The following is a 27685-nucleotide window of genomic DNA, read 5'->3' on the forward strand; positions in this document are numbered from 1 at the left end:
CACTCCCACTCTTCTCTGTCATCTTGCAAGAGGACCTGGGCTTTTCTCTCTGAATATCCATCTTGTATCTTGCATTTTTTACCCTCAAGCTGCTGTTTGAACAGACTCTTAAAAACCTCTGCCAAACCCCTCGGCTTTCAAGAAACTCATTTTAGCTATTTATTCTAGTCCGGGCATAAATACTATATTTTACTTTCTTTTCCCCCAACCTCTCTTTTTCCTTCTGCTTCGATCCTATCCATTCTACTGGTTTATTTCGCTTTTTGTACATACTGCAGGGTCCAGGCAGTTAACAAATGGATCTCATGTGTGCTTTTAGTTCTCTATTCTTATTCGCTATTTTTAAAGTCCTTTTTTAATTCCTCCAGCCCTATCACGTGTCCCTAGATATAGTTAATATCCCTGCCCATGTGACCATCTCATTTTTGGCTTATGTCTCATTCTCATGTACTTTCCCCCATTTTCCATCGTCGTTCCTTTATCCTTTGCACAAGCCCATGTCCACGGGGCTCTCTTCCCCTGCTAAGAGGTCTAAAAAGTCCCAAACCCCTCTGTTTGTATCTAATCCATAGATCATATGCAACCTTGTGGCTTTTCCTTCCTACATTTGCATATTCCTTTTTCACACATCTGACACAGGCTGCCTGTACCACCTATTTCTGTGCTAAGTGGTGTTTTTCCCAATTCGGACGATTTTCGTCTTTCAGCGCTCCCTCAAAATTCCCTCATCTCATCCCCCCTGAAGTCTGGCTTTCTCTCTTATTTCCGCCTCTGTATGCGTCGGTTTTGGGGGCTTTCTTTCTAATTTTAAAATGTATACTCCACTTGTCCCAGAACGGCTTTATAGCCACTCACAGGGCCATGTAAAGCTCTGCAAAGCAACATACCCTAGAAGGAGGTGAGAAAGAAAAACAAGGCAGGTCATAAAACGAGCTCAGGGCGAGCAAGACAGGAAAGGCAGCTCCCAGAGCCCCAGTGCTGAACGCGGACGGCAGACCACGAGACCTTGGTCAAGATGAAAGCAAACCAGCCTCCCAGGAGAATGACAAGTATTCCTGATTTGGGGCTTGAGTCTTAGTCATAGAGGAGCTATTATTGTCATCTTCTTTGTCCATTCCCTCCTGTGACTCCCCTTCCTGTTCTCCTGGAGCCCAGGCCCACTGACTTCATGCCAGTATGACTTCTCCGTCTTCACCCCGCCCTTTGGCTGCACCCCTCCCTGCCCATCTCCTCTTCAGCCCGCACTACACCTGACATCCATTTTCTTCTTTTTCCTCGTCATCTTCTCTAGAGATCCATGAGACCTCCCTGCAGCCTCAGGCCTGTGTCACCAACTTTCCTGCCTCCTTTCTGTTATTTCCAAGACTAGGAGCAGCTTGCCTAGGCCTGTTTCTCTCTCTGTCTTTTTTAATCTCCTTCATAGACAGACTTTTTTTTTTAAGTTTCTGTTTACGTTTTTTTTTTTTTTTTGATGTGGACGAATTTTAAAGTCTTTATTGAATTTGTTACAATATTCCTTCTGTTTTCTGTTTTGGTTTTTTGGCCGCGAGGCATGTGGATCTTAGCTCTCCGAACAGGGATCAAACCCTCACCCCCTGCACTGGGAGGCGAAGTCTTAACCATTGGACCACCAGGGAAGTCCCCCATAGACAGATTCTTTTTTTTTTTATTTTTTTTATTTTTATTTTTATTTTTTGGCTGTGTTGGGTCTTCGTTGCTGTGTGCGGGCTTTCTCTGGTTGCGGCGAGTGGGGGGCTACTCTTCATTGCGGTGCGCGGGCTTCTCATTGCGGTGGCTTCTCTTGTTGTGGAGCACAGGCTCTAGGCACGTGGGCTTCAGTAGTTGTGGCACATGGGCTCAGTAGTTGTGGCTCGCGGGCTCTAGAGCGCAGGCTCAGTAGTTGTGGCGCACGGGCTTAGTTGCTCCGCGGCATGTGGGATCTTCCCGGACCAGGGCTTGAACCCTTGTCCCCTGCATTGGCAGGCGTTTTCTTAACCAGTGCGCCACCAGGGAAGCCCCATAGACAGATTCTTAAATCCACACTCTGTAGCTCCATTTATTCAGTTTCCATGCAACCCAATCAAGGATGGCCTAGACCAACCTTCATAAGTGTCATCAGTGGTGCACGTGGGGCTAAATCCAACAGGCATTTAATTAATTAATTAACTAATTAATTAGTTTATTTATTAATTTATTTTTAGTATAGTTGATTTACAATGTTGTGTTAGTGTCTGGTGTAGAGCAAAGTGATTCAGATATATATATATGTATATATATCTATTCTTTTTCAGATTCTTTTCCATTATAGGTTATTACAAGATGTTGAATATAGTTCCCTGTAGGTCCTTGTTGGTTATCTATTTTATATATAGTAGTGTGTACTTGTTAATCCCGAACTCCCAATTTAGCCCTCCCCCTCCCTTTTTTTTAATTGACACATAACCTTGTATTAGTTTCAGGTAGACAACATAATCATTCAATATTTGTATTCATTGCAAAATGATCACCACAATAAGTCTAGTTAACATCCATCACTACACACAGTTACAAAATTTTTTCTTGTGATGAGAACTTTTAAGATCTACTCTTTTAGCAACTTTCAAATATGCAATACGGTATATTATTAACTATAGTCTCCATGTTGTACATTACATTCCCAGGGCTTATTTATTTTATAACCAGAAGTTTATAGCTTTTGACCCCCTTCACCCATTTTGCTTGCTCCCCAACCCCTGCCTTAGGCAACCACCAATCTGTTCTCTGTTATCTATGAGCTCTGTTTTTTTTTTTGTTTTGTTTTTAGATTCCACATATAAGTGAGATCATACAGTATTTGTCTTTCTCTGACTCATTTCACTTAGCATAATGCCCTCTAGATCCATCCATGTTGTTGCACATGACAAGATTTCCTCCTTTTATGGCTGAATAATATTCCAGCGTGTGTGTGTGTGTGTGTGTGTGTGTGTATACACATATATATCACATTTTATCTATTCATCCGTTGATGGACACCTAGGTTGTGTCCATGTCTTGGCTATTGTAAATCACGCTGCAATATACGTGGGAGTGCAGATATCTTTTTAAGTTAGTGTTTTTGTTTCTTTGGATAAATACCCAGAAGTGGAATTGCTGGATCATGCCTGTCTCTTTTTATTATGACTGATGGGCCCCTGTGCTGTGTTTGCAAAGATGTCCCCCTTTCTACCTATGGAAGACATTGGGATATCCTAACATACTCCTGCTAAAATATTTGCCCTAGTAAGATACTTCTAACTTCCTAAATAAAGTCCTAAAGCCCCTTCCTTGGACACCCATGATGTGCTGGCCCCAGTGCTATGTGTTTAGAGTCCCATGCTTGCACTGAGTTGTCTCTCTAGCTGTTGACCTTTATTAGTTGTAAGTGCAGTGGCATATTTTCCAAACTGAAAAATCGCATGTCTAACAAATTGCCTTCATTGAAAATAATCAAATTATAAGAAATCAGTACTGTCCCAGAAAATCCAGGACATATGTCTCCAAATGAAAAGCACCTGGCTTTTTGGTCCCCAGTCCAAATCCACACCTGGCTGCCACTGCGGGGGGGAAGGCAAGTGCATCACATTTCCTGCCACCTCCTGGCCCCAGATCCTTGACCAGACAAATGAGTCTCCATTAGCCATAAGCTTCTCTGAGCAGTCTTGGTTCTGTTTCCAAATAAGGGTCAAGGTTTCCTCCCTTCCTGAGGCTTGTGTCAGCGGCTTCACTTCCTGGGACCTGGAAGCAGGTAGCAGGCGCCCTGGGTTTATTCTGAGAAAATTGATAGTCACAGCCACGTATCCTGAAGAAGGCCCTCAGGGTATCTAGAAACCTTGGTGAGCTGATCTCATCATTGGGCTGGTCATTCTCTCTGGAAGGACACGTGACTGAAGGCCTACATGGTGGTTATCAATACAATATCAATTACTCTCATCCTGCCTCTCTCGCCCCCCAGCATCTCCCGGAGCCCTCAAGAAAGGCAGCTGGAGCAAACCAGCCACAGCTGGATTCCTTACTCCTTCCTTGTCTCCCTCCTCCATTCAGGCCCGAATCTTCAAATCACTCCTGTCTTCTCTTCTAAGAGGTGCCCCCCGAAGTGGGCCATGCTCCGGGCAGATGCTGGTAGAAAAAGAATCTGCCTGTAGCACTGGCGATCTTTCTTTCCCTGCCACGTTCTCCAGGGCTCATGTCTGCATGAGCTCACCCCTGCCCACAGCCTGCCTGGCTCCATCAGACCAACACACAGACTCCTTCTGCATCCAGCTCTGCCCCTGCTTACCCCCTCGTCAAAGTGCCTCTTCCCTAGCACATGCCCCTCGCTCCCTTTTAATAAGATCTGTAAGACCCCTTAAGTACATATATTAAACAAGACAATCCCCATTGGATGTATAGAAAATTGAGGATCACAGACTTCAGCTCAATATTAAGAAGTTTACAATTAAATCTGCAGAATGGGCCACCAACTAAAGAAGAGAGGGTCCCGTCAATGGAAGGGTACAAAAAGAGACTGGACCTTCAGAGGCTGGACCTTTGCCTAACCTAAGTGGTCGACTATTATAAGACACTTATTTTAAGTACCACTAAGAAACAAAAAGTGCCTTCAAGTAAACAAAAAACGCTTTCACTTAAACTCTAAGATTTTCATGGTAAGACGCAGTCTGATTTCAAAGATGTCAAATGTGAAAAAATGTGCATCTTAGTCTCGATGAAATATGGAAGGCAATTCCCATAGCCCTTTTTAAATCTAACATTCCGTTACTTCCTAGAGGCTAAGCATGAAATGTCAAATCCTCCCTTCTGCTTGACCTTGAGCTACCCTGTTGGAAGGAAAGTGAATGGAGGTCAATACTGCTTCCAGATCCCTCTGGGATGGCTGTCCTAACCCCATATCCCTTTGTCTCTCCTGCCTGGAAACAAGTAGTGCTTATCTCTTAGCTCAGGGTTTGGCAAACTTTTAGACTTTTCAGGCTCTGCAGGATGTCGCCACTGCTCAACTCTGCTGCTGGAAGAATAAAGTGGCCACGGACAATACGTAAACCAATGGGCGTGACTGCGCTCCGATACAACTTCATTTATGGACGCTGAAATTTGAATTTCACAACATTTTCAGGGATCACAAAGTATTATTCTCTTTTGACTTTTTTTCAACCATCCAAAAATGTAAAAACCATTCGTAGCCTCAGGGCAGTGCACAAATAGGCAGTAGGCTGGATTTGGCCCTTGGACTATAATTTGCTGAGCTCTGTCTTAGGCAGTCCAGGGCTACAATAGCAAATTCTCTTAATTTCTATGCCTCTCATCCTCCTCATCTCTAATATAGAGACTATAATAGTGTCCTTTTTTTGCATTGTCATGTTAATTAAATGAATGAATGCATTAAAGCACTTCGGACAGTAGGCACCAATAGGTGATGGCTATTACTGCTTCTGCTATTCATTTCATGAATCCTCCCCCAGATTCCACGGTACCCACCCTTTGGGCTGGGCAGTCCAGCTTTCCTGGTAATGTGGAAGTATGTGCTGCCCTCTTCTGGCAGGTGGAGGAATCAGCGCGAGGGACAACTCATCATGTTTTAGTGTAAAGGAAGCCTATGGACTCTTCAGCATCTTCTGCGTTCAGGGACTCGGTTATCCTGAGCTTTAGTTGGGAGTTCCAGAAGAGGCCAGGTCTCCTTCGGGGGCTCGAAGCCATCTTGCTTTATCTGTCCCCTGCACCCAGGATGGGGCATGTCTCCCAGGCCTGATGGATCCTCCAGAGGTCGCTGGTTGCCTGGTGATAAGGTGTCCTCCATCAACTATTTCTTTCTCCCTTGCCTCTCCCCACTCCATCACCTCCAATCTTTGCTTTTATGAACTTCCTTGACCTAAAATAGGAAAGTATTTGAAAGGAGTCAGAGCAGCCTGGGAGGGCTGTTAGCCCAGAACTAACAAGCCCCTTACTATCAAAGCCCCCTGTGCTTTTTTCCTGCAGCCTCGTGAAAGCCAACTTCTGTGGGGGGCAGGGGTGGAGCATTTCTCCAGATTCCCCAGGATGTGGCAAGCCGCTTTCAGAAGCCAGTGTGTGCATTTATTATTCCAAGCCAACCGTTTCCATCCCAGGCCCTTCCTTCCTTCACCTCTTCCTCCCTCCTGCCCTCAGCCCCAGGTCACGGTGGGCCCAGGCTGGAGGCCAGGCCTTCCCAAGGGGATGGGCACGACCCTCCCTTATTCAGCCTCATACTCAGAGGTGAAAGCTAAGGCAATATGTCAAAAGGAGACGGAACGTGCGTTGTCATCGCGCTGCTCAGAGACAGAGGTCCTGAGGTGGCGTGGGCTTCCAGATCTATTCTATAAGAAACCCCAGCGTTTTCTTTTGGAGGAAGATAGCTGTGTCCAACTCGGGACAACGGGTTCCCTGGAAGGAGGCCCGAGCCCAGGCTGTTATCACGAGGGCGGCTCCGGGGTGGTCCCTGGACTACCACGGAGGTGCGGAGGATAACGAGCGGGACTGTCTTCCCACTTCCTCACAAAGCGGCCGCTGCTGTCTCATTTCAAAAATGCCTCTGGTCATAAAGGAGCCCTTCAGGCTGCCTTCCTTGGCCACCCTTGCGTGCCCAGGGCCAACTTGGGGTATTTTGTTTGTTTGTTTGTTGGGTTAACGTTTTGTTTTGATTAACAGTCTTACGAGGAAAAACAACCTAGGCTCGGTGGGACCCACCTCCGAGGTGTGGAGCGCCCTGCAGAGATGCTCAGCTGTCTTCACACCCACGGAGGGTCCTTGAGACTAAGAGCTGGAGGGAGGGGCAGGGTCGAACAATTCCTTTTGGGCACCTACCAGCGGTTGCCCAGAGCATCCCTCCAGAGGGTCTTTGATTTGGCTTACGATCAAGGCCGATGCTGGCCATGTCTAATTTCACAGATGTTGTTCCTGAAATGAATCCTTGGGCAGTCTTCAGGAAGGCGGTTGGTGGCATTGGGCTGTTGAAGGCGGCAGGCCTGGGGAGGGAGGAGGGGGGAAGGGGGATGGCGAGGAGGATCCTGCGTGGGTGGGCGCATTCATTAGTGGAGAGAGCCGCCGTTAGCTGTGTGGGCTCCCGGCAGCAGAGCCGAGACCACCAACACCATTCCATGTGCTGGAATTTCCCGCCGTCTGACCAGAACGAGCTCGCCTGGCCTGGCCTGGCCTGGCCTCGGATCAAGGCCTGGGGAATAAGGAACATTAAATGACTAATTCGAACACGAGTTCAGAGCTCTTGCACCTCGGGCTACCGTTACTTTATCCTGTGCAAGGGATACAGACTCTTTCACAGTCTGCACGTGGGAACTCAATCTCTACCTTTCTCTCTCTCTCCCCCTCCACGCAGATATACACACACATAAACAGCTAGTGTGTGTTCTGATATTTCTGTGTACCAGCTGAGGCCATTACATAGCTCCTTAAATAAACAGGGTCATCGATCAATTAATCTGAAAGAAAAAAGTGCTTGCGTGTAAAGTTGTATTAGTGCCAGGACATGATGGGGTAGCTTTGCGGTTAAGCCCCATGGTGTTCAGACCACAGAAGCGTGGGGTGCGTGTGGGTGCAGGTGTCTACATGTCGTTGTGCGCGTACCGGTCTGGAGGGCTGTAGCTGGTTTATACGGTGACTGCACTCACGTAGTCCCTCATCTGCGATTAGAACGTAGCTTTGAGGGAAAAGTCCCCCTCTTCTCTGTTGACTCTCGGTGGAGAATGGCTCCGGGGAAATGAGCTCGTAGAATGGGTTCCCCATTTGTGGTGGAGCTGGGGCTGAAAATGACAAGATGTGAAATCCAGGTAGTGGGCAGAACCTTCTAACCAAAACTTCAAATTCACCCCAATTATGAATCCTCCTTGTCAAATCTGTTGCGATCTTATCCAGGCAGGATGGGCAACATTCTCTCCGTTTCACACGAGAAAAGCTGAAGCGTGGATAAACTGTTCAGAAGACGTGATGGAGCCAGAGATGGACGCAGGGCAAACCAGGCATTTCTCAGCTTTTAAACTCTTTTGCTACAAACCAGTTATACTAAAACATAAGAATTGAAACCAGGGGTTAAATCCAGTCTGGTATTTATCAGCAACTTAGAGAGGATTATTTATTTATTTATTTGTTTATTTATTTATTTATTTATTTAAAATATTTTATTTTCTTCCTTCCTTTTTTTATTATTTATTTTCTTTATTTTTTTGGCTGCATCGGGTCTTAGTTGCGGCACGCAGGATCTTTGTTGAGGCACGAGGGATCTTTCGTGTGGCGTGCAGCTTGTCTCTAGTTGTGGTACCTGGGCTCCAGAGCATCTGGGCTCTGTAGTTGTGTCGCGTGGGTTCCAGAGAGCGTGGGCTCTGTAGTTTTGCAGCACGCGGGCTCTCTCGTTGAGGCGCCTGAGCTCAGTAGTTGTGGTGCGCGAGCTTAGTTGCCCAGCGGCATGTGGGATCTTAACTCCCTACCAGGGATCGAACCCACCTCCCCCTGCATTGGAAGGCAGATTCTTTACCACTGGCTGGACCACCAGGGAAGTCCCGAGGATAAGTTATTGAAAAACAAAGTTGCTACACAGAATATTGACTTTAAAACCTCTAGCTTTCTTTAAAACCCTGCTCTAGAACTGTCTTTCCGGAAGGCATCACAACCCACCTCTGGCCTATTGGTGAGTTCAGCCTGAGAAGCCTCATGAACTAAAGAGACAAGTAAGTTCACTTAAGGCTCAAGTGGCACTTCACTTTACCTTGTGATCCAGACCATTATCCAACTTGAACGTACATTTGAATCCCCCAGGGGTCTTGTGACGATGCAGATATTGATGCAGTGGGTCTAGGGTGGGGCCTGAGGGCTCCCAGGTGGTCCTGATGCTGCTGGTCTAGGAGGGAGCTTTGGGAAGTAGGGTCTAGGCAGCAGTCTCCATGGAGACAAGCTGCCTGTGTCTCATTCATCATCATCATCCCCAGAGCCCAGCTCATCATCTAGCCCAGAACAGGTGCTCAATAAACATTTGCTAAATGAATGAACGAACCATATCACAAACACCTCGAGATGCCCCAACCCTCTCTGCTTATTTACTGAGAAAGGATGGAAGGGCTGACCCTGCTTCACCCTTGTCAGGAGCATTTCCTCAAGGATGCTTCCTGTTCCAGCCCGTCCCGCACTCACCTTTAAGCCTGTCCCACTGTACAGCCCCTGCCATTCTCTTGGTTACCCCTGACACTTCCCAGTCTCCTTTTAAATTTTGTGATACTCTATGGCTAGAACTGTCTCTCAGCTGAGAACATGTCATGCTTATATAACCTCTGTTATATTAAATCCAGTATCATGGTAGGAAAAAAAAAGAAGAACCTCATTTAAAACCAATCAATAAAAGTGTAAAAATCTGAACAGTTCCCCCCACGAAGACTGTCAATGTGGGTGGTGGTGTTGGCTTAAATGGTATTTTTCTTGTCACCCTCATTTTTATAACTACATTCAAGGAACGTTATATTCGGTGTTAAAGGTGAAACGTCACCAAGAGTGGGAAGAGTAAGCACCCAAGACTAAATTCTAGTGTTCTTCCAGCCAGAAGCCAGGGGTCAAATTATTTTTCTAGGAACTCCTAGTTGAAGAAGCATTTAATGATCTGGATCATAGTAAGAAATGCGTTTCTCTGTGCGCATGTCCAGAACGCCTTCCATTCCTGAATATTCCAGAGAAGAGGGTCCCACCCAATGATTTCTCAGAGCCCCACCCCCCCCACCCAGCTCTAACTCTGATGTTCACATGCCCGCTGGCGTTTGCATTGACAGTTACCCATGTTTTGTTTCCATGGTGGGGACCTCAAAGCAAGCTTCCTCAACACTCTGCCCAGGTGTGGCCCTGGCCTCCATACTGCTTGCGTCACTTGGCAGGGGGCTGCAGATTGGTGATGTCCTTTGTGTCTCATTTGGCTCTGATGACCCTGCAAGAGGGCATGCCAGGCCAAACAAATGGAATCCCTGCATCCATCCCCCAGAAACCAAGGGCTCTCAGCACACAAAGAAAGGAGCCATCCTAGGTCCTCTAAGGACAGGAAGCCAGTTGCATAAACATAGGGAGACATGGAGTTACATTTTAGGGCCTCTCATCTTTCCTCAAACCCCACTGAATAGCTCAGTCTTTCAACAAATACGTATTCAGTACCAGACACTGCCCAAGGTGCTAGAATAATAATGTAATAATGAAATATTGGCAATATCTATGTGTACTGGCAAAGGTTGTGTTTGGCTGCATATAATACAAACCTGATCACAGAACCTAAAGCAAATATTTATTTCATTTTACTTAGCAAAAACCTATGTAGCATTTTATCAGTAATATGTGCCATGCCCTGCTCTAAGCACCCTTTATAAATGTTTACTTCTTTTTTAAATTTATTATTATTATTTTTTATACAGCAGGTTCTTATTAGTCATCAGTTTTATACACATCAGTGTATACATGTCAATCCCAATCGCCCAATTCAGCACACCACCATCCCCAGCCCCCCGTAGTTTTCCCCCCTTGGTGTCCATACGTTTGTTCTCTACATCTGTGTCTCAACTTCTGCCCTGCAAACTGGTTCATCTGTACCATTTTTCTAGGTTCCACATACATGCGTTAATATACGATATTTGTTTTTCTCTTTCTGACTTACTTCACTCTGTGTGACAGTCTCTAGATCCATCCACGTCTCAACAAATGACTCAATTTCATTCCTTTTTATGGCTGAGTAATATTCCATTGTATATATGTACCACAACTTCTTTATCCATTCGTCTGTCAATGGGCATTTAGGTTGCTTCCATGACTTGGCTATTGTAAATAGTGCTGCAATGAACATTGGGGTGCGTGTGTCTTTTTGAATTATGGTTTTCTCTGGGTATATGCCCAGTAGTGGGATTGCTGGATCATATGGTAATTCTATTTTTAGTTTTTTATAGAACCTCCATACTTTTCTCCATAGTGGCTGTATCAATTTACATTCCCACCAACAGTGCAAGAGGGTTCCCTCTTCTCCACACCCTCTCCAGCATTTGTTGTTTGTAGATTTTCTGATGATGCCCATTCTAACTGGTGTGAGGTGATACCTCATTGTAATTTTGATTTGCATTTCTCTAATTATTAGTGATGTTGAGCAGCTTTTCATGTGCTTCTTGGCCATCTGTATGTCTTCTTTGGAGAAATGTCTATTTAGGTCTTCTGCCCATTTTTGGATTGGGTTGTTTGTTTCTTTAATATTGAGCTGCATGAACTGTTTGTATATTTTGGAGATTAATCCTTCATCTGTTGATTCGTTTGCAAATATTTTCTCCCATTCTGAGGGTTGTCTTTTCGTCTTGTTTATGGTTTCCTTTGCTGTGCAAAAGCTTTGAAGTTTCATTAGGTCCCATTTGTTTATTTTTGTTTTTATTTCCATTACTCTAGGAGGTGGATCAAAAATGATCTTGCTGTGATTTTTGTCAAAGAGTGTTCTTCCTATGTTTTCCTCTAAGAGTTTTATAGTGTCCGGTCCTACATTTAGGTCTCGAATCCACTTTGAGTTTATTTTTGTGTATGGTGTTAGGGAGTGTTCTAATTTCATTCTTTTACGTGTAGCTGTCCAGTTTTCCCAGCACCACTCATTGAAGAGACTGTCTTTTCTCCATTGTATATCTTTGCCTCCTTTGTCATAAATTAGTTGACCATAGATGCATGGGTTTATCTCTGGGCTTTCTATCTTGTTCCATTGATCTATGTTTCTGTTTTTGTGCCAGTACCATATTGTCTTGATTACTGTAGCTTTGTAGTATAGTCTGAAGTCAGGGAATCTGATTCCTCCAGCTCCGTTTTTTTCCCTCAAGACTGCTTTGGCTATTCGGGGTCTTTTGTGTCTCCATACAAATTTTAAGATTATTTGTTCTAGTTCCATAAAAAATGCCATTGGTAATTTGATAGGGATTGCATTGAATCTGTAGATTACTTTGGGTAGTATAGTCATTTTCACAATATTGATTCTTCCAATCCAAGAACATGGTATACCTCTCCATCTGTTGGTATCATCTTTAATTTCTTTCATCAGTGTCTTGTAGTTTTCTGCATACAGGTCTTTTGTCTCCCTAGGTAGGTTTATTCCTGGGTATTTTATTCTTTATCTTTATAAACGTTTACTTCTTAATAGGAGTTTGCTTTTCTCACATCACAAGAAGTCCAGAGAAGAGAGAATTCCAGGCAGTTGTAGTTCTTCAAGAAGTCATGGATCCAGCTCCTTAGAGCACCTGATTCTCCATCTTGAGTGTGTGACTCCCATCCTCATGTCACAAGATAGTTGCTCCACTTCCAGACATTACATCTGAGTTCAGGCACTGCCAGCTATGTCTTGTCTTTTCTTTCCCAGAAGTGTATCCATCAATTTCCACTTAACATTTCATTGGCAAGAACTTGATCATTTGGCCTCCTCTAGTCTGGGAGTCTGGGAAAGTAAGTATTTGTGACCCAGCATGTTGCTACTCTGAAAAAATCTGGGTTCTCTTGGTAACAAAAAAGGTAAGAGTGAATTCTTGCATATAATTCACTTTCAATTTATTATGATTTTTTTAAAAAACTGCGGTGAAAATATCTCAGCTAGCCATGCCAAAAAAAAGCATACTATTTCAAAGTCTCCCTTGGGGTTGACCAATTCTGAATCATTACCCCACCTAGATTTTAGGCAACAGAAGTATAAAATTGCACACTTAATCTGCAATACTCTTACTTCAAACTTTAGAAGATACAAGACTCATGTAGCAAAAGCTGTTTAGTAAAAGTTATAATACACAGTGGAGATTTTCCCCCCCAAGACTGTTATCCATGGTGGGGCAAGAGCGGGCACCCAGAGATCTGCTCTGAGCAAGGGAGGGGGCGGGTGTAATTGTGGCCTATCTGGGAAATTCTGCAAAAGTGTCGGTCACCCCCAACCCTCGCTCATCTTAGCCTCTAAGTTTGCCTCATTGCATGACTGTTAGGCAGAAGGCTCACTCTGGTGGGTCTGTGGTCACGGCAGCAGAGTCAGAGTGAAAGGACCAGCTGAACACATGAAAAAAAGACTCTGCCTAATTCATCCGGGGTGACTTCCTCGAGGCAGACGACCAGTCAAGCACAATATTTATCAAGCAGTTCCTTTCCTTGCAACTCTAAGAATTTATTAGCTGTTTTGTAGCTTTGATCCTTATACACCAGCATCATCACACACTACACATAACGACCACTTACTGCATGCCAGGAGCTGCCCCAAGCCTTCTGCAGGCATTATTCATGGCCACCCTATAAGGTGTGCTGTGCTATGATCTCTATTTTGCACATGAGGAAACTGAGACACCAGAGGTTAAGGTAGTATGTGGCAGAGCTGGGATCCCAACCCAAGCAGCTGGTCCCATGGTCTGTGCACTTGATCTGGGCACAGTATACATTTAATACAGTTCATTATTGAAAAGGCATGTGGTACGGAGTTTTTGAACAAGAGTAGGTAGGTCGTTTCGCAAACTGGGATCAAATCAACTCATAAAAGAACAAATACTGATTGAACAACTACCATGTATGTTTTGCTATATATACCCAGCCATCCCAGTTTCACCTCTAGAGTCCTAACTCAGCAATCCGTGGGGGACTAGGAGTCCCAAACCTGGCCCATAGAGGGCGCTCCATAGATACCCGTTTAACAAATGAAAGAATGGGCCAACTGGAAAGGAATTTATAATCACAAAAAGACTAGAACCAGTAATCATTTAAATACAGAGCTGTGACAGCAGGGTGGCCGTTTTTAAAGCTGTTAATAGCGCTTACATAAAAGATGTGGCCATTTGAGGATGAAGCTAGACAGAATGTGGTTAAATCATTTCAGCCTGTTTGGAGGGGTTGAGAGTTGAGAATGAAAGTCTCTAGGTCTAAACGCTGGAACAGATGACTGAGAAAGTTAGAATCTCCCTTTACCAGCTCCTTCCAAATGTTTGAACATCAGCACTCCAGCTAATCTATGGCCTGATACTTAAAAATAACCTGTTAGAAAGTCACTGTAAAAAAACTCCCAGTTTTCAGCCTGATTCAGTCCTCTGCATAAAGTACAACCAGCATTAATAGCTTTAGTCAGCATTTATGTCGCTCTTCCTATTAGCACAATGGGTTTTACAACCATTTATGAGTTTCTGGAAAGCCTAATAGAAAACACACATACGTGTTCTCTGTGGAAGTTGCAGAAGAGGTTTTTTTTTTTTTTCTTTTTTAAATCTCCTTCAGCCAGTAGGGGGCGCCACCTCCCCGTCACAAAAGTCGGGGCCAGGATCCCTAATGGGGACCACATTCTCTCCTGGCGGCTCCAGCTAGTTTTTACCCTCCCTGGTGAGTTTCTGCATTTTCCTCTTCAGCTGGCTGCATTCAGTGTCTCTCTGTCTCTCTTTCTCCTCCTGTTCATAAATAAACATTTGGGGCGTTTACATGGTACAGACTGTGTCCACAAAAGGAAACCTACATGTGAAGAGCTAAGTGATAATCTTTCTCTTCAAATTTACTGCGGCTTTTAGGAGATTTAGCAAATTATCTGAATCTGGAATTGTCTATGTGATCCATACCTCCCCTCATACTTTAAAATCATAGCTTATGAAAGGCATGTTGGATTGTCCTAAATTCTTTACCACGCTGGTGTTTTAAACACAGCCAGATAATTGCCAAAGACTCATCTTTCTTAAAGAAAAATATTTGTTACCGTTGTTTGTTGTTGTTGGGAATAATACTTCTGAACAAAGGGCAAATATGCAGTTGATTTGTGGAGTTGTATAAATAAGATGATTATTCACAATGATGCCCTACAGGGCTTGAGGAGGAAGCTATGCAAAGGATCTGTCTCTTCCTCAAGGAAAATCCTTTGGAATTCCTTGGAAATCTGTCAGAGGGTGCCCCATTCACTGGGTGATTCTCTCCATGAAAGGGGGATAAGGATGCATCCAACGATGTCCTAGATCCCAATCCACCATAGTTGTAAGAGTTGAATCCTGCCTTGGGAGTAGAGAATTATCTACTGGCCTCTTATTGGAAGAACCACAGGAATTTGCCATTTAAAATCCCTCTCATTCAAGGCCAAAATCCCTTCTAGAATGGAGGAATAATACTCATGGCAGCATGAGCTGCAGACTCTTCTCAAGACCAGGTGAAGCCACACAAGGGAACCCTAGGGGGTCTGCTGAAATTGTCATTGCTTTTTGCTTTCTCATAAACCACTGTTTTGCTGCCTTTCCTGTTTTCACCAGTGCCTAGAAATGGGGGCCCGGGAACTGCTTCCCACATATGAGCCCGTCACAGACAGAGCCCATTTGACAGCACCCTCCACTCTGTGAGGCCATGTCCACCATTCCTGGTCTGATGCCAAAGTGGACGTGAATTCTCCAAACCGTCAAACCAAGAATATTGGACGCACCCAAATAGCCCAGAGAGAAAAACGCTCAACCCAAAGAGATGATTCCAGGAGACTTGGGGTCCCGAGCATGTTGGGGAACGCAGGAGTGGGCTTCACCCACTGAGCTCCCTCGATTCTCCCTGGACCTGCGAAGTTCTGGGGTGATGAGATAAGCCTCACTTCAGACAGCCAGCTTCTGCCTTGAGTTTATCTCTTGCTCTTCATTTTTACCCACTCTGTCCTTGCTCCATCCTCTCATAGACTTACATTCTACAGCCATAATAATGATAATAATTAGTATAATAACAATGATGTTTCATTAAGTCCCACCGGCCTCTGTAGAACCAGTGGCAGGATTCAAACCCAGGTCTCCTGAACACCGGAGCTCTGGACCACCTTGCCTGGTATCACGCCTGTTATCACAGGCCCTCTCGGGCAGCCTGGTCCAGGGCTGTCTGACACCCCCGACCCAGGCTCTCTCCGTCCCTTCCCTGATGATACCAGTGATACGCCAACATAGCCAGAGGACCCAGGCACAGCAGAGAAGGGCCCACCAAACCGGAAGGAAAGCCGTTCCCATCTCCTACAACCCTGCTGCCATTTCTGCCTCACTGTGGTCTAAGGACCCGGCAGAGACACTGCTTTAAGAGTTAAGGGACCGTGGAGATCAGCCACCCCTTACCTGCTTTGTGTTCTAGAAGGGTCACTGTGAATCAGAGTGGGTGTGGCCCCCAGTTTCTACCTGCTTTATAATTTTCCCTCTGGTCATTCATACTCATGTAACCCAAATATAACTGGGCCACCTTCCTCTCTTTAAGGACTCTTGCAACAGAGAAAAGCTACATGACTCTAATTCCAAAACCTGGAAGAGGAATTCGGATCTTCCCTCCAAGAAGGTTTTTAGTGAGAGGAAATTACACTGCCCGTCACAAAGCTGAAAGTCCTAAATATGCCCTTAGAACACCTTTTTCTCTCCTCAAAATTGTATTCTTTATGACAGCATCTACGTTTCTGCTCACCTGGCCCACCGCTCCTCTTCCCCCACCTCCCATAACTCTCCTGGGCCTTTCTGTGGCTCCCGCCCCCTCCTGTCCCCTGGATCTTTGGCCCTGGGCATCTCACGGAAGAACAATTTGACCTCTCTTGGTTTCTAAAGAAAGCCTTCTTTCTCCAAAAGGTGAGGAAGAAGTGATAGTAAATTCTGACTATTTGATTTTTTGTTGTTGTTGTTCCCATCACAATTTCATTCATGCTTAAAGCTATCGAATATCAACAAGCTGAGGCCATCTTTGTATTTTCCCTCCAAGATTATGTGATGGCCAGAAACATCTCTGTTGCGTTCTCCCTCAAACCACAGCAACATTTTTTTTTTTTTTGCATCCTTTATATTGACATGGTCTCAAATGAGAAGACGAAAATAAAAACTTCATTCAGTCAGCCAGGTATTTCTCAATATCTAGATATTTCTTCCTTCATAGGCAAAACCCAAATGGATTTCTTTCTTCACCCAGATGTTTTGCTATCACTGAGGCAATGGGACAGCATTGGCCCCGAGTACAGGCAGAGTTGCTATTTGTTACTGAGGAATGATGTAAAGGGCCCTGGTAGGCTCTCTCTTCAGAGATTACTCCTTCTAGAGCCAATCATGGTTACTGAGAGCACCAAGGATTATAGCTAAAATCAACCCATTAATAGCAGAGTACAAATATGTTATCAAATAGCTGGAAGCTAGGACATGAGGAATGGTATCCTGACAGCCACGCTCTTGTCAGAGGATAAGCGTATGTGAGAAAGGTCTGCAGTATGGAAGGAAGATGGCAGGCTGGGTGGAACCCCAAGGAGCAGTGGGCCAGTCCTTAGCATCCAGACATGGCCTTGCAGAGTAGAAGAAGTTTAAGTTTTAGAATCCAGCAGCCCTGGTTTTTTTGTTTTTTTGTTTTTTAAAGTTTTTTTTGTTTTTTTAAAATAAATTTATTTATTTATTTTTGGCTGTGTTGGGTCTTCGTTTCTGTGCGAGGGCTTTCTCTAGTTGCGGCTAGCGGGGGCCACTCTTCATCGCGGCGCGCGGGCCTCTTACTATCGCGGCCTCTCTTGTTGCGGAGCACAGGCTCCAGACGCACAGGCTCAGTAGTTGTGGCTCACGGGCCCAGTTGCTCCGCGGCATGTGGGATCTTCCCAGACCAGGGCTCGAACCCGTGTCCCCTGCATTGGCAGGCGGATTCTCAAGCACTGCACCACCAGGGAAGCCCGCAGCCCTGGTTTTAAATCCTCGTTTTGCTTTTAATTCATATGATAGGATTACTATTTTGAAAATATTTTCCCGAGTACATAACTCTCATCTGTCCTAGGCCTCCATCAACTCCATGAGAGATGAGGGTTTCTATAGAAGGAATTCTAAGAAAGAAAAAAGAATTTAATATTTAGCTTCTGATATTCAAAATAGCATTTTCAACAAGACAGTAGCCTTGCAAGCCAAGCTATTGTCTTAAAATGTTCTAAATGCCTTTTTCTCTCAATTTTAGCACATCAGGAACCAGGCCTGGAGGACTCAGCTCACAGGGAGGATAGCTGCTCTGTGGTTGATGGAATCTTTGACATAAGAAACTGAAACAGGGGTTTTGGGGTTGAAGCAGGAGAGAGAGGCAGGGAGACAGGGAACTAGAGACGTGTCTGGGGAGCCCCATGGGGTGCTTTGCTCGGGTATTCTTCCCAATCAAAGTTTTGGACAGAGGCAAGCAGCATCCCACCTCTGACCACCAGCCAAGGGTCAACATCCCCACGGTTACTCTGGAAGGATGTGGAGGGTCAGCATCACAGAGAAGAGACAGAGCCCCTGTGGTAGCCTCCCCAAGCCTTCCACCCGACAGACCTCAGGATTCCCATCTCCCCAGTGCCAGGAGGTCCCAGGGTCCTCCTCCCCCACCCCCTCCCCATCTACTCAGGGGGAAGAGAAGGGGAGAGGAGGCTCTCTGAGTAACTGAGCATTTTTATGCAAAAGATACTGAGAATTCCCTAGAGGGACTATTTAGATTATTACATCAACTAGATTCTAATCCAGAATGGACTAAATTAAAGTTGTCGTTTTCCCATGACCCACGGGTTGGGAGCTTGTCAGGAAGAGCAAAGGGGTTAAAAACAAAACAAGGTACGTTTTTCATGGTACGTCCCAGGAGTCGTTTGAACAGCCTGCTAGCACAGGCCTGTGTGCCTTGGATGGGACTAAGACTCAATGTCTTTATCTGTTCAATGGGGATGAATAATAACTCTCATCTCAATAGCTTCGTTGTGTATATTTAAATGATCAGTGGCATAAATACCCCTGGTCCACTTCAGAACATCAGTAAGTGTATTTCGTGCTGGTGCTGGGGAACAAGATTCGAGCAGGAAAAGGAACACAGCAGGGTACGGGGTGCCCGCTCTGGGGTAGGCTCCCAATGACCACCATCTCCTTCTCCACGGGAGAGGTGAACAGACCCCCATCCAGGCTGCGGACCATGGTCAGAGGTGGACCCCTGGTTCTTATCTGTCTGCAAGTTCACGTGCCAGAGAAAAATAACATACGAGAAACTGAGAACATAGCAACCTGGGCCCACAGGGCTGCTCCTGTCCTTTCAAAGGCCACCTGTGACATCTGCTCAGCTCCAAGTGAATTTTGAGCCCCCAGGGGTCTGCATGGCTCTTTGCTCCTTGATATCCCCGCTGCACAAAGCATGCCAGCAAACCAGGGCTGAGCCCTGTTTGCAGGAGCTTGTTGGAGGCTGAGTCTTGGCTCCCTGGTCCCCATTCAGCCTCCATGCCCGGGTAAGAGTATATTATTTTCTTAGCTCAAATTGCCGTTTCCAAGTCATTATTTCTCTACGATGAGAAAACAACATTGGGTCTTATGTAATATCAACCTCAGTGAATCTGGAAGTGATCATGGAATGGGTGGATTTTTTTTTTCCTCCTTAAAAAAGAGAAAAATAAATTTGAGATTGTTTGCATATGGCTGAGAATATTTATGAACTATTCCCCTTGTTTCCTCATCACATATTTTACCCAGTGTGTTTGTGTGTGGTACGGAATAAATCTTTACGGGAAGGGTGGGGTGGAGAGGGGAAGAAAGCAGTTCAAGGACCGGGGATCCATCAAGTGCCTGGGACGTTAGTGGTCCCGGGTCTTGGGGTCCCCTGGCCTCAGGCTTGCTTGCTGCTCTCTGAGGTTCCCCCCCCCCCCCCCCCCCCGCCCAACGCCGTCCTGCTACTCAGAGGAAGTCTTTTGGAGGGAGGGTTTCAAATGCCAACACAGAAGGAATTAACATCTTCTTGTTGCTCTGGTTTCTTTCACATGCCCTTCACTCTCACCAGAGCAGAAAGTTTAACAGCAACGGTTTCATGACCTGGGTACCATCAGCCAAAAGAGATCATTAAATTCTACGGATGCCAGATTGAGCCGGGGTCAGAAGAATGAATGAGTTGGCAGGTAGGGGGGGAAAGAACCAGCAGAGAATGTATTGGTGCTGGCCTTTGTCATTCAACAACACAGCAGTGTGTTAGCACACAGGCACGTCGAGTCTATCTCCCTCTGGCCCTGCCTCTCAACACAGCTTGTCACCGAGAAGGATCCCGAGGGAGGGTAAGGGACAGGGCTGTGGCTGGACATTCAGTCAGTAAGAGAAGCCAAGCTGCAAGCCATTGAATTTCCTCCTCTAGGGACTGGGCTTCAGAATTGGAGCTTAGAATCTCTCGTGCTCTGCCATTGCCAAACTTTACCCTTCCACCTTAAGAGACGGCTGGAGAGAGAGTTGAAATTTCTCCAGAACTATCCGCCCAAAGAGCTTCAGTTGCTGTTCCAGGCCTCTCTTACCCAATTTCACGTTTCCAAGACTGGGCACTCGGGCAGGGACCTGCTCAGGTGTCTGGGGACATTTGGGGTTAGAACCTGCAATGTCTCGTATCCCATCAATGTCTCTTTCCCTCGGATGATATCAGCTCATCAAATTTCAGCAGGCATTCTATCTGATTTTTCCTTTCTCCATTAGAATCAAGATTTTGTCATCATCTCCATAACTGAAAGGGGTAGCGGGATTTGTGGAAGCAAACAGACCCAATATGAATCACAGCTGCTTCCGTGGGCGTGAGCTGGGGTGCTAAGAAGTACTGTTGGCGCCCTCTGCCGGTGCTCTTGAACAGGCTTGTAGTCCCATCCCAGTCTAGACAATTACTAAGGGGAATACAAGCATTTTTCCCAGCCCCGCTCACTCTATTCTCCCAAACTGGAAACACAAAGCAGATGATGAAGTCCAAGTTCAAATGCCAGGGAGAAGGAAGTGTTGAGAAACCGCATCCAACCTCCAGCCTGTTTTCAAATGTTCCAGTAAGCGTTCAGTTGCTGTATCTTGGGCTGGTGTTGTTTCACTGTCTCAGACAAAGTCTTTCTATGAAAAGACAAACATGGGTTATGTGAGGAGGAGCTAACAGAAGGCGCGTTGGGGAAAAATCTGAGCTCCTGTGGGCTCTTCCTCCAGAGGCAGCTCCCTCCTTTTAGCTGCTGAAATTAACATCCGGACTGATTCCCAGCATCTCGGTGTCAATCTCTAAACCAGAGTCTGGAAGAAACAATCATTGGGGGTGGGGCTGTTGACACAGGTGCATTGGCCCATGACCTGGCCAGCCATCTCCTCCAGCTCAGGTGGACAGTTTCTAGGTTAGGGTTCTCTGACTGGAGTGGTCGGTGAGATTCCCCGGGTGGAATGACTCTGAGTGATAGTGATTTTCTATAGTTGCTCTTTTGAGTATTTTGTTCTGTTCTTATACGTAAGTGAATTATTTGATAGATAATCACTGGGGCAAGACTGGAAAAATCTTCTGCCACATTGTCTTCCCTCGGATTGTCACTCTTTGAGCTGTATCCATGACAGGTTTCTATGCAGGCAGGGTTGCACATTTCTGGCGGAGCCTGCTGCCCGGTGCGTTGGCCATTCCATTTTGGACCGCTCTGATTTTTAGAACAACCCCTCTAGATTAAACTCAAGGATGCCTCCTTGATACCCACTGGTTCTCTGGGGGCAGCCCCGGACATGGGTGCTCACTGGCCTAGGTCACGTCTTCCTGGAAGCCTTCACACCTCTCCTTCTCAGGTTGGGTTAGCCATAGCTAAGGCTGCCCCCAAATCTGGTGCCTATCTCTGTCCTAGGACCTCTATACAGTTGTTATTTACTTATTTAATAGTTCTTTCTTTCTACAAAATTATTATGCGGGTTAATTGCGGAATATCGGCAAAATTTAGATGAGCAAAAGAAGAAAATGAAAACTGACAATTATTATTGCATCTGTTGGAGAGGGGTATGTACAAGCTTTGATAGATATCCTGATGGTTGTATTTCTGTATTTATATGATCTTTTCCAAAAACAAGGATTAGCAAATGTTTATTGTTTGGTTAAGGTTTGCTTTTTCAGGCTGTTTAATACTCTTCTATGGCATCGTGTACCTGGCTGTCAGGTACTCTGTAGTGTGGGGGGAGCCGGTATGATGAGGGGGACAGGATTCTGGATAAGCTCCTTTGCTCTGAAGACCCCGTGGCTGTATCCAGGGGCAGGAAGGTTGACTAAAGGCACTTCTTTTGCTGTTCCACGCCAGCCCTTGAGCGAGGCCTGACCAAGGCACTGAAGAAACTGGATGACTACCTGAACACCCCTCTGCCAGAGGAGATCGACGCCAACACCCGCGGGGACGATGACAAGGGCTCCCGGCGCAAGTTCCTGGATGGAGACGAGTTGACCCTGGCCGACTGCAACCTGCTGCCCAAGCTCCATGTGGTCAAGGTAAAAGCGCTCTATCTATCCGCAGATGCTCCCCAGATCCAGCTCCATCAAAGGCCCGGGTCACCTGTGGAGGTGAGGTGAGGACAGTGCCGCCTGCTGATGGAGAGTCAGAGCTCGGAAGTCACGCAAACTGGGACCCCAAGTCAGCCTCCGCTGCGTGCTGGCTGTATAGCCTCTCTGAGCTCCAGGTTACACCTGTAACATAGGCATATATTGTTTAACTAGGGCTGTTGGGAGACTAAGTGTGGCCTGAAAGTGCCTGCCATATTGTAAGGGTTCAATAGGTAATAGTTGCTATTATTGTCCTGTTATATATAGTTATATATAGTCCTGTCACTCCACAGGCCTCTTCCTTACCTCTTCCTCATAGGTTTTCACTGGCCACACCTCCACCCCGACATCTCTATTAAGCGTGCCCTCATATGCATGTTTGCTTTGTGGGCAGATGGACCTTCTGATTCCCTGTAGCCACTCTCTGGGGCAGGCAGGCATCTTCCTCATCTACCAGTTGAAGAGCTGGAGGCTGCAAGAAGTGACAGCATTTTCTTGCTACTGCTGCACTTACTGATCACAGGTTAACCTGCAGTGTAATCCTTTCCTATACCAGCCTTAGGATCTGAGAATTGGAAAGAAGGGGGAAGTTCTGAGGTCACCCTAATCTCCCACCCCAAAGTGGACCCCTTCCTGTGTGTCTGTGACAGGCTTCTGTGCAGCTGTGACTGCACGTTTCTGATGACGAAGAGCCCTCTGCCTACAGAGCCAGCCCTACCATTTTGGACGGTTCCAGTTATTAAACCATCCTCCTTTATATGGAGCCCAAACGTGCCTCCCTGCTCCCTTGGTTCTCTGGAGCAACACGAAACAGGGCTGCTCTCTTCATCTCATTTGAAGAGAGCAGTTGTGTCTCCCACATTTATCTAAACTCTAATATTTCTTCTCACATCCTTTTTTTCAGTTTTATTTTTTTAACCATTTTATTTGTTTGTTTTAAAATCATCTTTCTTGGAGTATAGTTGATTTACAATGTTGTGTTAGTTTCAGGTGTTCAGCAAAGTGATTCAGTTATATATATATTCTTTTTCAGATTCTTTTCCATTATAAGTTATTACAAGATATTGGGTATAGTTCCCTGTGCTATACTGTTGTTGTCTATCTGTGTTATATATAGTAGTGTGTATATGTTAATCCCAAACTCCTAATTTATCTCCACCCCTCGCCCCCCAACTATCCCCATTGGTAACCATAAGTTTGTTTTCTATCACATCCTTTTCTGACCCTCACGAGACCAGAGAAAATTACAGTGTGATCGTAGAGCTAGACTGCGCTCTACTTTTACATGTGTTAATATCTTACTGTCTCAGACAAAAAGCTCTGTGAGGACAGGTCTTCTCCAAGCATGATGGTGGGTACGTGGTGGCCCTTTAATAAATACTCATTGATTGACCATTTGATCACCTAGCTTGTGATCCCCAGTTTCTTTCCACCTGTCACTAAGGAGAATCAGATTCAATCATTTATCAGCTGGATATCTGCCTACTGGTTTTCAGCTGATGTCCTGAGCTGGAAATCAGAGCCCTCCAATCAGAACACACGCCAGCTTGAGTTGAAATGTTAGCTGTGCACACACTGGTGTTCCTGCGGGACACGTCAGGGCTGGAGGCTGGGAGAGCATCATGCTTGCCAGGGCTGATGGGCAGAGCAAATTCAGTCTATTAACAGGAAGACAGGGCTTCCCTGGTGGCGCAGTGGTTGAGAATCTGCCTGCCAATGCAGGGGACACGGGTTCGAGCCCTGGTCTGGGAAGATCCCACATGCCGCGGAGCAACTGGGCCCGTGAGCCACAACTACTGAGCCTGCGCGTCTGGAGCCCGTGCTCCGCAACAAGAGAGGCCGCGATAGTGAGAGGCCCGCGCACCGCGATGAAGAGTGGCCCCCGCTTGCCACAACTAGAGAAAGCCCTCGCACAGAAACGAAGACCCAACACAGCCAAAAATAAATAAAAAAAAAAAAAATAGGAAGACACTTTGGGTTTGGGCCAAGCCAATGGTCACTGGTAGGTCCAGCCAAGCTATATGTCTTTGAAGTTATTAATTACTGCGTGCCCACCCCACCTCCAAAACATCTTTTATTCTCATTTCCTGAGGAACAAGTGGCACCATTAGGGGTGATATGATTCTATCAGTCACACTGTCAGAGTGAGGTAATGGAAAGAACCCTGTTCTAGAAGTCCGGAGCCCCAAGTTCTGGTCGTGTGGATGCCACCAACGAGCAGCAGGAGTTGGGGCAGGTCTTTTACCCTTTCGGGGAATCATTTCTCTCATGCCCAAAAGAAGAGATGTGGATTACATTCCTTCTCGCCTCTTCCCCTCACTTCCGTCCCTCCTCCTCTCACTCACACGTGGGTTCACCACCCACTCAAGAATCATGTGTCTGATCAGGTGAACAAATGGATCTTCCAGGCCCCGGGCTTCATCCTCTGGTTTCTCCAGTTCCTTCCAGCCCTGGACGACTAAGTTACACTCCTGTCCTGGGATGAAGTTCAGTGTGTCATTTACTTTCAGGAGCTGGGGATCGGAGGGAGGATGGCCTGCGAGGGGACAAAGGCTGGGCATCACCTCCCGTCTCCTTGGATTTCTGCTGACCCAGCTTATCAGATCCCAGAGCGCTGGCAAACCTCTGAAGTGTGGAAAGCGCGAAGGGGGAGCCAAGTCAGACCTCCAGTTTGGCTTCAGACGCCAAGACTTAATCTGGGCTGGGGGAGCTGACTGTTTTCATATGAAAGCAAATTCAGAACATGAGCATGGAGGTTCCTGCGGACGTCAGAGCTTCTGCCGTGTGCATCCTCTCCCTCTCTCTTTCATTGGCTCTCCTTCAGTTTGTCTGCATCCTTGGGGGCTGAGTTGCTTTGGCCCCGCTGCTCACTGACAGCCTGGTTTGAACTTTCATTCTCTGGCCGCCTTCTATTCTCATCTCCCCACACAAGCCAACGTGTGAGGAAAGAACCAGCTCTGGCCAAGGTCATGGTGCGCGGATCCGGGCAGGGAGGGACACACGGGACTCTTGTGGCGGCCCCTGGACCCTCACATGGCACAGGGACCTGTTCAGCTGCTGAAGCAAACAGGAAGGGAGCTATATATATAAATACAAATATATATTCATAAGTTGCATCTCTGCCATTTTCAAGCTCATATTATATATATATCTTTTAAAAACTTGAAAATACATTCCAGGATGTAGAGACTTGAGGCTGCCCCATGGATCAGTTTATAATTTTGAAAAATATTTTTTGATTGATGCCTTGACCTTATTGTGGGCCTTTTTCTTTCTGTTTTTTCCAGTTTTTAAATTGAAGTATAGTTCATGTACAATATAAGTTACAGGTGTACAACATAGTGATTCATGATTTTTAAAGGTTATACTCCACTTATAGTTAACTATAAAATACTGGCTATATTCCCCGTGTTGTACATCTTTGTAGCTTATTTTATACATAGTAGTTTGTGCCTCTTGATCTCCTACCCCTATTTTGCTCCTTCCCTCTGGTAACCACTAGTCTGTTCTCTGTATCTATGAATCTGTTTCTGTTATATTCACTAGTTTGTTCTCTTTTTTAGATTCCACATATAAATGACAACATGCATTATTTGTCTCTCTCTGTATGACTTCTTCCATTTAGCATAATGCCTTCCAAGGCCATCCATGTTGCTGCAAATAGCATTATTTCATTCTTTTTTAAGGCTGAGTAATATTCCATTGTATATAGACCACATCTTCTTTATCCATTCATCTGTTGATGGGCACTTGGGTTGCTTCCGTATCTTGGCTACTGTAAATAATGCTGCTAAGAACACTGGGGTGCATGTATCTTTTTGAAATACTCTTCTCGTTATTTTAGGGTATAAACAAGAGTGGAATTACTGGATCATATGGTAGTTCTATTTCTAGTTTTTTGAGAAAACTTCATACTGTTTTCCACAGGGGCTGCATCACTTTACATTGTGTGGGCCTTTTTCATTCACTCTGGCAATTTCCAGCTGCTTCCCTTGGTGGAGCCTCCACCCCTTGGTGGATTTTCTCATTACCCAAGACAGCCTTTTCTAAAGGTTCGCGAGCAAACCCAAGGAGCCGCCGTCTTGCAGCAAGCAGAGAGCTCTGTTGAAGGACCCTGATTCCATCACCTGTGTTATCGGCCCCACCTATGCTAGACAGACATTGCCAGGTGGCTTCTGTAGTGACCACCCCAAACCAGTTATTTTAACTGAGATAATTTAATATGAAGAAGTGCTAAGTACTAAGAACTAGGAAGACAAAATGTACCTTGAGGTTCCTCCTTCAGGGGAGCAGGGCAGAAGGAAGAGGTTGGAATGATCCAAACTTGAACTATACAATAGCCAAGACATGGAAACAACCTAAATATCCATTGACAGATGAATGGATAAAGAAGATGCAATATATATATGTGTGTATACATATATGTACATATATATATGCAATGGAATACTACTCAGCCATAAAAATGAATGAAACAATGCCATTTGCAGCAATATGGATGGATCTAGAGATTATCATACTAAGTGAAGCAAGTCAGAAAGAGAAAGACAAGTACCATATGATATCACTTATATGTGGAATCTAAAATATGACCCAAATGAACTTATCTACGAAACAGAGTCACAGACAGAGAGAACAGACGTGTGGTTGCCAAGGGCAGGGGTGGGGGAGGGACGGACTGGGAGTTTGGGATGAGCAAATGCAAACTAGTATACATAGACTGGATAAGCAACAAGGTCCTACCGTACAGCACAGGGAACTATATTCAATATCCTGGGATAAACCATAATGGAAAAGAATATGAAAAAGAATGTGTAATATATATGTATAACTGGGTCACTTTGCTGTACAGCAGAAATCAACACGACATTGTAAATCAACTACACTTCAACAAAATAAATTAAAAAACAAAAAACTTGAACTCCCTGAGGGATCCTGCAGAGCTACACCTTGGACCTCCGAGGTGGGGCGCTGCTTAGCTGGGGCTGAGGACAGAGTTCAGAGCGGCCCGTGGGGCTGGGACCCAAGCTCAGTGGTGGGCTCACGGTTGTGTGCTGGCCTCTCTGAGCTGGTGTGAGGACACGGGTCCTGCGAGCGTTTGCAAAATTGCAAACTGGATTCAGCTGCTGCTACTGGAGAAAAGGAGACTCTCACAGGAACAGGAAACCCACAGGAAGGGGCCAGTCTCTGCTCCCTCCTCCAGACGCGCAGCCTCTCTCTAGCACCCCCTGTTGTCAGAGCCTCAGGGGAGTTGCCGGCAAAGCAGAGGTAAGCTTTGCAGTCCCAGTCTCAGCATCACAAAGAAGCCGGTACAACTACACTAGTCCGTCTGGAGATAAAGCAACAGTAGCTGAATAATTGGCACAGGAGGGATTCTGAGTAGAGCTATTCCTTTATCATTTACATAAGGCTGAGTGGCAAAGTAGAAAGA

At 45.7% G+C, this 27685-nt stretch overlaps 1 protein-coding gene across 1 annotated transcript in view; it reads left to right on the forward strand.

Moving 5' to 3' along the window:
* The window catches only part of CLIC5 (chloride intracellular channel 5), a 112388-nt gene that overhangs the window by 73055 nt on the left and 11648 nt on the right, over nt 1-27685 (forward strand). The window contains exon 5 of the mRNA XM_061196129.1: nt 22019-22203. Coding sequence (XP_061052112.1) covers nt 22019-22203 — 185 coding nt within the window. The remainder of the gene's footprint in view (nt 1-22018; nt 22204-27685) is intronic.

This window comes from Eubalaena glacialis, chromosome 7, assembly GCF_028564815.1.
Source record: "Eubalaena glacialis isolate mEubGla1 chromosome 7, mEubGla1.1.hap2.+ XY, whole genome shotgun sequence".
NCBI lineage: Eukaryota > Metazoa > Chordata > Mammalia > Artiodactyla > Balaenidae > Eubalaena > Eubalaena glacialis.